We start from the raw sequence: 12500 nt of genomic DNA, 5'->3' as shown, positions 1-12500 counted from the left end.
TATTATTATTATTATTATTATTATTATTACTATTATTATTATTATTATTATTATTATTATTATTATTATTATTATTATTATTATTATTATTATTATTATTATTATTATTATTATTATTATTATTATCATTACTATTATTACTATTATCATTATTATTATTGTTGTTGTTGTTGTTGTTGTTGTTGTTGTTATTATTATTATTATAATTATTATTATTACTATTATATTATCATTATTATTATTATCATATTATATTTTTATTATTACTATCATTATTAACATTATTATGAATAGGATTATCATAATCATTAATGTTATTATTATTAGTAGTAGTAGTAGTATTTTTTATAATTTTCATTATTATTCTTGTTATCATTATCATTGTTGTTGTTGTTATCATTGTTATCATTATTATTATTACTATTATTATTATAATTGTTATTATTATTATTATAATTATTATTATTATCATTATTATCATTATTATTATTATTATTATTATTATTATCATTATTATTATTATTATTATTATTTTTATTGTTATTACTGTTATTGTCATTATTATTATCATTATTATTATCATTATTATTGTTATTACTATTGTTATTATCATCATCATCATTATTATTATTATTATTATTATTATTATTATTATTATTATTATTATTATCATTATTATTATTATTACTATTATTATCATCATTATTATTACTATTATTGTTATTATCATCATTATTATTACTATTATCATTATTACTAATATTATTTATTTATTATTATTATTATTATTATTATTATTATTATTATTATTATTATTATTATTATCATTACTATTATTATTATTATTATTATTATTATTATTATTATTATCTTCATTATTATTATCATTATTAATATCATCATTAATAATAAAAATGGTAAATATAATAAAAACAATAACAATAATGGTAATAATGGTAGTAATGATAATAATAATGATAATGATTAGGTTGATAGTGATAATAATATTAATTATAATAATGGTAAATAAGATAATAGTAACAATAATGATGATGATAATAATAATGATGGTAATACTTGTTATTGTAATAATAATAATGATGAAGTTGATGATGATGATGAGGAGGAGGAGGAGGATAATTATTATCATTATCATCATTATTATTTTTTATTATTGTTATAATTATCATTATTGTTATTGTTGCTATTATTGTTGTTGTTGTTGTTGTGTTTTTGTCTTTATTGATATTATTATTATTATCATAATTATTATCATTATTTTTTCTATAATATTATCATGATTACCAATACTATTTTTATTACTATTATTATTAATATTACCATTATGTTTTTACTACTTTTATTATTTTAGCTATTATTATCATTAGTAGTAGTAGTATCATTATTACTATCATTATTATCATTATATTATCATTACTATCATTATTATTATTATTATTATTATTATTATTATCATTATCATTATTATTAATGTTATTATTATTATCATTATCACTATTACTATTATCATAACTATTATTATTATTATTATTATTATTATTATTATTATTATTATTATTATCATAATTATAATCATTATTATTATTATTATTATTATTATTATTATTATTATTATTATTATTATTATTATCACTGTTATCAATAGTATTATCCTTACTATTATTATCATTATTACTATCGTATCATTTTTGTTATTATCATCATTAATAATATTATTATCATTATTGTTGTTACCATTATTCTCATTAATGTTATTAATATTATTACTATAATCAACATTACTGTTATCATTTCAACTTTCATCATTCCCGTCATCACCATCATCATCATTGTCATCACCATCATCATCATCGTCATCACCATCATCATTCCCGTCATCACCATCATCATCATCGTCATCACCATCATCATTCCCGTCATCACCATCATCATTCCCGTCATCACCATCATCATTCCCGTCATCACCATCATCATCATCGTCATCACCATCATCATCATCGTCATCACCATCATCATTACCGTCATCACCATCATCATTCCCGTCATCACCATCATCATCATCGTCATCACCATCATCATTCCCGTCATCACCATCATCATCATCGTCATCACCATCATCATTCCCGTCATCACCATCATCATCATCGTCATCACCATCATCATCATCACCATCATCATTCCCGTCATCACCATCATCATCATCGTCATCACCATCATCATTCCCGTCATCACCATCATCATCATTGTCATCACCATCATCATTACCGTCATCACCATCATCATTCCCGTCATCACCATCATCATCATCGTCATCACCATCATCATTCCCGTCATCACCATCATCATTACCGTCATCACCATCATCATTCCCGTCATCACCATCATCATCATCGTCATCACCATCATCATCGTCATCACCATCATCATTCCCGTCATCACCATCATCATCATCGTCATCACCATCATCATCATCGTCATCACCATCATCATTCCCGTCATCACCATCATCATTCCCGTCATCACCATCATCATTCCCGTCATCACCATCATCATCATCGTCATCACCATCATCATCATCGTCATCACCATCATCATTCCCGTCATCACCATCATCATTCCCGTCATCACCATCATCATTCCCGTCATCACCATCATCATCATCGTCATCACCATCATCATCATCGTCATCACCATCATCATTCCCGTCATCACCATCATCATTCCCGTCATCACCATCATCATTCCCGTCATCACCATCATCATCATCGTCATCACCATCATCGTCATCACCATCATCATTACCGTCATCACCATCATCATTACCGTCATCACCATCATCATCATTGTCATCACCATCATCATTACCGTCATCACCATCATCATTACCGTCATCACCATCATCATCATCGTCATCACCATCATCATTCCCGTCATCACCATCATCATCATCGTCATCACCATCATCATTCCCGTCATCTCATCATCATTGTCATCACCATCATCATTACCGTCATCACCATCATCATTCCGTCATCACCATCATCATTACCGTCATCACCATCATCATTACCGTCATCACCATCATCATCCCGTCATCCATCATCATCGTCATCACCATCATCATTCCGTCATCACCATCATCATCATCGTCATCACCATCATCATTCCCGTCATCACCATCATCATTCCCGTCATCACCATCATCATTCCCGTCATCACCATCATCATCATCGTCATCACCATCATCATCATCGTCATCACCATCATCATTACCGTCATCACCATCATCATTACCGTCATCACCATCATCATCATCGTCATCACCATCATCATTACCGTCATCACCATCATCATTACCGTCATCACCATCATCATTACCGTCATCACCATCATCATTACCGTCATCACCATCATCATTACTGTCATCACCATCATCATTACCGTCATCACCATCATCATTACCGTCATCACCATCATCATTACCGTCATCACCATCATCATTCCCGTCATCACCATCATCATTCCCGTCATCACCATCATCATTCCCGTCATCACCATCATCATTCCCGTCATCACCATCATCATTCCCGTCATCACCATCATCATTCCCGTCATCACCATCATCATCATCGTCATCACCATCATCATCATCGTCATCACCATCATCATTACCGTCATCACCATCATCATCATCGTCATCACCATCATCATTACCGTCATCACCATCATCATTACCGTCATCACCATCATCATCATCGTCATCACCATCATCATCATCGTCATCACCATCATCATTCCCGTCATCACCATCATCATCATCGTCATCACCATCATCATTCCCGTCATCGCCATCATCATCATCGTCATCACCATCATCATTCCCGTCATCACCATCATCATTCCCGTCATCGCCATCATCATCATCGTCATCACCATCATCATTCCCGTCATCACCATCATCATCATCGTCATCACCATCATCATTCCCGTCATCACCATCATCATCGTCATCACCATCATCATTACCGTCATCACCATCATCATTACCGTCATCACCATCATCATCATTGTCATCACCATCATCATCCCCGTCATCACCATCATCATCATCGTCATCACCATCATCATTCCCGTCATCACCATCATCATCATCGTCATCACCATCATCATTCCCGTCATCACCATCATCATCATCGTCATCACCATCATCATTACCGTCATCACCATCATCATTACCGTCATCACCATCATCATCATTGTCATCACCATCATCATTCCCGTCATCACCATCACCATCATCGTCATCACCATCATCATTACCGTCATCACCATCATCATTACCGTCATCACCATCATCATTCCCGTCATCACCATCATCATTACCGTCATCACCATCATCATCATTGTCATCACCATCATCATTACCGTCATCACCATCATCATCATTGTCATCACCATCATCATTCCCGTCATCACCATCACCATCATCGTCATCACCATCATCATTACCGTCATCACCATCATCATTACCGTCATCACCATCATCATCATTGTCATCACCATCATCATTACCGTCATCACCATCATCATCATCGTCATCACCATCATCATCATCGTCATCACCATCATCATCATCATCGTCATCACCATCATCATCATCGTCATCACCATCATCATTACCGTCATCACCATCATCATCATCGTCATCACCATCATCATCATCGTCATCACCATCATCATTCCCGTCATCACCATCATCATTACCGTCATCACCATCATCATTACCGTCATCACCATCATCATCATCGTCATCATCGTCATCACCATCACCACTACCGTCATCACCATCATCACTACCATTATCACCATCACTCTCCCCTTCCCTTTTTCCTCAGATTGTCCGCAGGCATCATGCATTACAGCATTTCCTCGGCATGTTGCATCAGCCGCTTCCTGTTGATCCGCGTAACATGCAGCTGATGATAAGGCCGTTGCTGCATTTATTTACATCTATATATCCTTTAACTCTTATCTCTGTCAGCGTAGTATCCTTCTCTGCAAAGTTCTTATCATGCCCGTAATTGATGTGTTATCATTTTCACCGAGTGTTGCATTGTTTGTAATATATTCACTTGCTTTGTATTCTAATATGGAATCGTGTTTTGGAATAGGTAAGACTACACCAGCTGGCCTTCTCTTTCTGTCTGTCTTTAGGTCTGTCTGTCTGTCTGTCTGTCTTTCGTTATCTCTACATATCTGTCTCTATCTCCATCTGTATATTTGTCTGTCTATCTACGTACCCAGTTATCGCTCTCAATGTCTGTCTGTTTGTCTGTAGCTCTCTCTCTCTCTCTCTCTCTCTCTCTCTCTCTCTCTCTCTCTCTCTCTCTCTCTCTCTCTCTCTCTCTCTCTCTCTCTCTCTCTCTCTCTTGTGTGTGTGGGTGTGTGTATCTGTTTATCTACCCCCCCCCCCCTCTCTCTCTCTCTGTCTGTCTCTATCTCTCTGTCTCTCTCTCTCTCTCTCTCTCTCTCTCTCTCTCTCTCTCTCTCTCTCTCTCTCTCTCTCTCTCTCTCTCTCTCTCTCTTGTGTGTGTGGGTGTGTGTATCTGTTTATCTACCCCCCCCCCCTCTCTCTCTCTCTGTCTGTCTCTATCTCTCTGTCTGTCTCTCTCTCTCTCTCTCTTTCTCTGTCTCTGTCTCTCTCTCTCTCTCTCTCTCTCTCTCTCTCTCTCTCTCTCTCTCTCTCTCTCTCTCTCTCTCTTTCTCTCTCTCTCTCTCTCCCTCTCCCTCTCCCTCTCCCTCTCCCTCTCCCTCTCCCTCTCCCTCTCCCTCTCCCTCCCCCCCCTCCCGTCTCTCTCTTGCTCTTTCTGTCTATATGTTTACCCATACCCCCCCCCCCCCCTTTCTCTCTCCGTTGATGATGCAATGAAGATGCACCAAGATCGTGAGAGAGTAGAAATGGGTCGCTCTCTGTGGTTCACTTTCACCTCTCCCTCTCTGGCTATGCTTGCCTTTCATTCAGGTGCTGATCGAATATTTTAAGATTTTATTTGAAGGTGTAAGCGAAGCAGAAGTAGAAAGAGAGAATAGAATAGAGAGAGAGCGAAAAAAAGTCGATAATTGTAAGGCGAAAAATAAATAGCCTCATTTCATAATTATTGTTGTTATTGTTTTGTTTTCACTATGTTTTACTTGCGGTATTGCACAATGCGCTGGAAAGCTGAATAGATAAGATACGTCTTTGAAATTGGAATGCCGTATTGCTTGTAATTTTTCGTTCTTATCCTGCGAATCATTACATTATTCATTATTTTCATATTATTGATTTGTGTTTTTTTTATTGATAATAAGGCAATTTATATTCTTTCCAGGCTCATTTTCAGATAATTACTGTATTGATGAAATATACTTATAATAATACATAGACTGAAATTACAAAGCCGAAGTCAAAGCCATAATTAGAACAATATTCCCCTCACATATCAAGATCCGTTTTAATCTAAACATAAAACCATAAATATGAATTATGTGATCAAGATATAAACTTAAAAATCCAAATCCTTAGTTTCATCTACTCACAGAAAGAGAAAAGTAACGAAAGACACTAAAACGTGGCGTGAAATGTGGACAGCACGAGAGACAGAGGTAAAACCGAAATGGATCAAGAAACAAATAGAATCAATAGATATATAACAGACCAACATAGAATGAACCAAATATAACAGAAATAAAAAACAGAAAGTGAATGAAGCTTTAAAAGACTACAGAACGTGTTGTAAAAAAATGCAAGAAAATGAGGAGCAGACGAACGCGAGGCTCAGTGTTGCAGAGAACGTCGTCGCGGGTGGACGCGACGCTCCCTTTCCCTCGGAATGGCGAACGAGACGACAGAACAAATGGCTCAAATGAGTTTAGGTGAGTCCGTATCTTTAAAGTAACACTCCTTACCTCCATGCCTAACAGAACGAATTAGACCCACATGCCCATTTCACCTCCTTTTTTTACGGAATATCACGTCATGGACTTCACAGCACGCGGCGTGTCTCGTCGTGTCAAAATATGTTTCCCTTTTTGGCCGATTTTTTCCCGCAAGATCAACAAACCCGCTCAACTGCTAGGAAAGTCGCCCGATATTCCACACCCTGACGGCGAATCAAAGTGAAATTCCGTTTAATGACGGCGGAATTTGCCTAATTAGCATAGGGTCATGAGTTTCCGGCAGGAGGTCAGAGAGAGAGGGAGAGAGGAAGTAAGGGAGAGAAAGGGAGAGAGAGGGAGATAGGGAGTAAGGGAGTGAGGGAGAGAGAGGGAAATAGGGAAATAGGGAGTAAGGGAGAGAGGGAAATAGGGAGTGAGGGAGAGAGAGGGAGTGAGGGAGAGAGAGGGAGTGAGGGAGAGAGAGGGAGTGAGGGAGAGAGAGGGAGAGAGAGGGAGAGAGAGGGAGAGAGAGGGAGAGAGGGAGTGAGGGAGAGAGAGGGAGAGAGGGAGAGAGGGAGTGAGGGAGAGAGAGGGAGTGAGGGAGAGAGAGGGAGTGAGAGAGAGAGAGGGAGTGAGAGAGAGAGAGGGAGTGAGAGAGAGAGAGGGAGTGAGGGAGAGAGAGGGAGTGAGGGAGAGAGAGGGAGTGAGGGAGAGAGAGGGAGTAAGGGAGAGAGAGGGAGTGAGGGAGAGAGAGGGAGAGAGGGAGAGAGGGAGGGAGTGAGGGAGTAAGGGAGTAAGGGAGTGAGGGAGAGAGGGAGTGATAGAGAGGGCAAGGGAGAGTGAGGGCATGAGGGATGGAGGGAGAGGGAGAGAGGGAGAGAGAGCGAGAGTGTAAGCGCCAATTCATGCGCTCAGATTATTTGTGTTAACTCAAGGTGACTGATACCACTGCGTAGAACTCGCTCCACGATTTATTGGGATGCGGTCAAACCTGTAATCAATACATAATCAATAAAATATAAATCATAAATCAATACAATAATAATACAATAATAATCAAAGTTACCGTTACAATTCGACTTTGCTTTCTCTTTTTAATTCTTCTCTTGGTGATTCTTGACAGTACGGACGCACCCACCAGAGTCCAAGTCTAGACCAATTTAACGAATTAATAAAAAATGGGGAAAATGCTGTGCTAACTTTCCATATTTTTTGCTGGTGCTTAGCCATAAAGGAGTCAATTAGCAGATCTTGAGACCTTACCTGATTTCACCTTTCCTTGAATTGGCGGGAAAACCGTATTTATTACTAGTCCTATTAATATCAATGGTTTTATTTTTATTATAAACCTTATAAATACTATAATGTTATAAACATTAGTAACAGCAAAATAAGATAACGTAAAATATTTTCATAAAGCAAGGATAATTATAAACAATTGAGATATGCAGTACTCGTAATTGGCTCATTGGTGACTTAGTACATATATGGTAAAAACAATTAAACAAGTAAACTCACAGTGGGCATGACATGTACGTCCATGCCATGCCCGTCGGCATTGGGTTAAGTTGCCATGACAGGGCGTGCACTTTGGGCACTGCCTGAGGGTAGGGTTGATGGGAGGCTCTTCCCCCCAACATCCCCTGGAAACATTGTCTTCACCTCATTATGCACAGCAAGATAGAGCTGAAACGCACACTTAACCTGTGGGATGCGCTTTCCACTAACCTTTTCCCATATTTATGCTGTTACCGTTTGTGTCTACAGATTATTTATTGTACAAAACACTACAACTTTTAGTCCTCTACATCTTCAATTTGCCCTACTGTCCATTCCATAAAAAGTTTACCTTTCTTTTCCTTCATCTGCTTTGCCTTCCTTTTCAGGTATATCTTGTAGTTTCACATAGCCATCCAAACTAGCAGTTATTATACCTTGTTCTGGTTATTCACACTCTAATAGTTATTATTCCAAATACCTTCGTAACACAGGGAAATTTGCCCCCCAAATCCCTATACAATCACTGTATTTAGGACCCCCATCGTAGCATTAGTCTTACCTTATTTTCTTCATTTCTGGCATTATTTTTTGCCTATGCAAATCATTTCACTTACCAGTGAGTGTAATTTTTCCCCTTAGTCCCCAACTCCATGTCACAAAATTAATTCAACAATTTAAGTTGCCATGACAGGCATGCCCTTTGGATAGTATTAAGTGTTTCTCTTATTATCAATTTGCAAATTAAATATTATGGATTAAAAGTGTCTTATTTTGGTTCGTTCTTTTCAACACAGGCAAAGTTTACCTCGTAACATAAGGTTGTGTGAAACTGTAACTATACCCTTTTTATTTATTTTCCTTTTTCATCTCCCTCATTGCCTTCCCTTCATGTTATTCTTTGTTTTCTTCAACTTATTTCATTTCATTTTTTTTTTTTTTTTCAGCCTTGTCTTTACATCTTCCCCCCCTCTTCTTTTTCTTCTTCTTCTTCTTCTTCTTCTTCTTCTTCTTCTTCTTCTTCTTCTTCTTCTCCTCCTCCTCCTCCTCCTCCTCCTCCTCCTCCTCCTCCTCCTCCTCCTCCTCCTCCTCCTCCTCCTCCTCTTCCTCCTCCTCCTCCTCCTCCTCCTCCTCCTCCTCCTCCTCCTCCTCCTCCTCCTCCTCCTCTTCCTCCTCCTCCTCCTCCTCCTCCTCCTCCTCCTCCTCCTCCTCCTCCTCCTCCTCCTCCTCCTCCTCCTCCTCCTCCTCCTCCTCCTCTTCTTCCTCTTCCTCCTCCTCCTCCTCTTCCTCCTCTTCCTCCTCTTCCTCTTCCTCCTCTTCCTCTTCCTCCTCTTCCTCCTCTTCCTCCTCTTCCTCCTCCTCCTCCTCCTCCTCCTCCTCCTCCTCCTCCTCCTCCTCCTCCTCCTCCTCCTCCTCCTCCTCCTCCTCCTCCTCTCCTCTCCTCCTCTCCTCCTCTCCTCCTCTCCTCCTCTCCTCCTCTCCTCCTCTCCTCCTCCTCTTCCTCTTCCTCTTCCTCTTCCTCTTCCTCTTCCTCTTCCTCTTCCTCTTCCTCTTCCTCTTCCTCTTCCTCTTCCTCTTCCTCTTCCTCTTCCTCTTCCTCTTCCTCCTCCTCCTCCTCTTCCTCTTCCTCTTCCTCTTCCTCCTCTTCCTCCTCTTCCTCCTCCTCCTCTTCCTCCTCTTCCTCCTCCTCCTCCTCTTCCTCCTCTTCTCCTCCTCCTCTTCCTCCTCTTCCTCTTCCTCCTCTTCTCCTCCTCCTCTTCCTCCTCTTCCTCTTCCTCCTCTTCCTCCTCTTCCTCCTCCTCCTCTTCCTCCTCCTCCTCCTCTTCCTCCTCCTCCTCCTCTTCCTCCTCTTCCTCCTCTTCCTCCTCCTCCTCCTCCTCCTCCTCCTCCTCCTCCTCTTCCTCCTCCTCCTCTTCCTCCTCTTCCTCCTCTTCCTCCTCTTCCTCCTCCTCCTCTTCCTCCTCTTCCTCCTCCTCCTCTTCCTCCTCTTCCTCCTCTTCCTCCTCTTCCTCCTCTTCCTCCTCTTCCTCCTCTTCCTCCTCTTCCTCCTCCTCCTCCTCCTCCTCCTCCTCCTCCTCCTCCTCCTCCTCCTCCTCCTCCTCCTCCTCCTCCTCACCTTTATTAACCCATTCATGCCTGGATGATATTGGTCAGTAACTGTAAATAAAAATTACAAGGAAGTAGTTCCTGTTTTAGAGCTAGTGCAGGATGATGAACAAGTTACTGTTATTGATTATTTATATGATAATAATTTTTTGTATCAGTTTTCCTCACCAACTTTGAAAATGGGTCTGCATCAAGCAAGGCTGTAGTCTCCTTTATTTTGTGATGGTATTATGTATATACGCTATATTATCTTCTCATATTGAAAGAAAAGAAATAATGTGTGAATAAAGGAGTTAAAATTCCCAGGGCTATCATATCCAGGACTAGTTTCACAGTATCGGCTTTCAGTTATTATAGGGAATTGAATGTGCTTCATCAGAATGAGTTGATTAATTTAGAAAGTTGTTTTGATACAACAAGCATCATAGAAGCAAAATACTGACTTGGTTATATAGTCTTATGTATAGTGGTAAGCCAGGTGTTAATATTGTGTGAAAAATACATGCAAAAATGAGTACTCTTTATTATACTCTGTATTTTGATGGTTGTAAAGGGGGTGGAGGGCATACAAAGCAAATTTTACTGATTTATTGATCAGTGTTTCTACATTTATTTTGCTTAGAATGTTTCATAATTCCAACTTATTTAACCCTTTAATCTGTTTAACTATTTATACATGTCTCTGTCCCCAGGGGAAATTTACACCTCGGAGAAACATGGCTCAGATGAGACGGGGGACGGCACTGCTGACCTACCCTTGAAGACAGCCATGCAGGCCATGCGCAAGGCTGGCAAGGAGCCTTTCCCCACCATCTACGTTGACGCTAAAGAGGAAGGACAGGTTGGGATTCATGTAGATTGACTTTGAGATTAGCAATTCCTTCCTTTTGTCTTTTATTATTATTATTATTATTATTATTAGATATGCATCTCTGATTTGTCTCTTTGGTAAAGGATGTTACTTTGATGTTGATTTTTGTTCATTAGAACATAGTGAAATGAGCTCTTTGTTCAAGGGTTTTATACCATTAGCACCCATACTAGAACCAGCATTCGATTTCCCTTGCCATTTTGCGTGTCTCAGAGGATGCTGTTGCCTTCTAGAGTGAGGGGCCCAAGGTGTCGGGCAGCAGCAATGCAATAGCCGACATGGCTCCTTGCCTGCAAGCACTGGACATGCACCTGTGTGAGTCCAGTTACCTTGCAGGCCACCAGCCAACACAGGCTGACACTCTCGCCCACCAGCGGCTAAGAGGGGGGGCCATAGCGACAGCAGAGACCCAAGGTGGAGACTCCCATGGCTACCCCCATGTCGCACGCTGGTGGAGACACATAGAGAGTTTTGGCAGCGAGAGGGAGGGATTTCCCTCTGCTGACCCTGCTGTTCTGGAGCGGTTTAGCTTAGGGGATGTGTGTTTATCGCAGGTGAATGTCGGCTGGTGTATACAAGTAGCACAGTTTTAGCAAATTGACTTTCATATATGTTTTCAATATTATTTTTCTTGTGCTTATGCATGGATATAATCGTCTTTGTTTTAAACTTGCAATTGGAATTAATTTTGGCAGAATTTAACCCATTCACTCCGGAAAATTTCACTGCTGCTAGGTGATGCCTAACGTATTATGAACCCAAGTCCTGGTGGCTGGCATGATGCCGCATGTTGCCATGACTCAGATACTAGTGCAGCCATGCCAAGATTTGCTTGAAATTTTTAATCATGAATGGGTTAAGTTTTCATTTGGATAGTAATTTATTGAGTTTAATCCTTTCATTCCTATGATGCCTATGAAGTTATTTTTTAATTTTACTGTTATCATTGCTTCCTATCTCCTTCAATGATAATGGTAATGACTGCATGGGATAGTGCTTTAAAAGAGCTGTAAAATAAAAGATATGTTAAATGGAATACATTGAACTTTTTCAAGTATAGTTGCTTTGAAAAAGTGAGTGTGCGTGA

At 39.3% G+C, this 12500-nt stretch overlaps 1 protein-coding gene across 2 annotated transcripts in view; it reads left to right on the top strand.

Annotated features, from left to right (window-relative positions):
* The first annotated feature begins 6785 nt into the window (after positions 1–6785).
* The window catches only part of LOC125038532 (asparagine--tRNA ligase, cytoplasmic-like), an 11940-nt gene continuing 6225 nt past the window's right edge, over positions 6786–12500 (top strand). Inside the window, exons 1-3 of one of the 2 annotated variants that reach the window (XM_047632036.1) lie at positions 6786–6936; positions 11235–11383; positions 11647–11967. In XM_047632036.1, coding sequence (XP_047487992.1) covers positions 6894–6936; positions 11235–11383; positions 11647–11967 — 513 coding nt within the window. In that variant the 5' untranslated portion in view covers positions 6786–6893. The remainder of the gene's footprint in view (positions 6937–11234; positions 11384–11646; positions 11968–12500) is intronic. The other variant, XM_047632037.1, reaches the window with a different exon arrangement.

Source organism: Penaeus chinensis, chromosome 25 (assembly GCF_019202785.1).
Source record: "Penaeus chinensis breed Huanghai No. 1 chromosome 25, ASM1920278v2, whole genome shotgun sequence".
NCBI classification, from domain to species: domain Eukaryota; kingdom Metazoa; phylum Arthropoda; class Malacostraca; order Decapoda; family Penaeidae; genus Penaeus; species Penaeus chinensis.
This window is presented reverse-complemented; position numbering and strand designations above follow the sequence as displayed.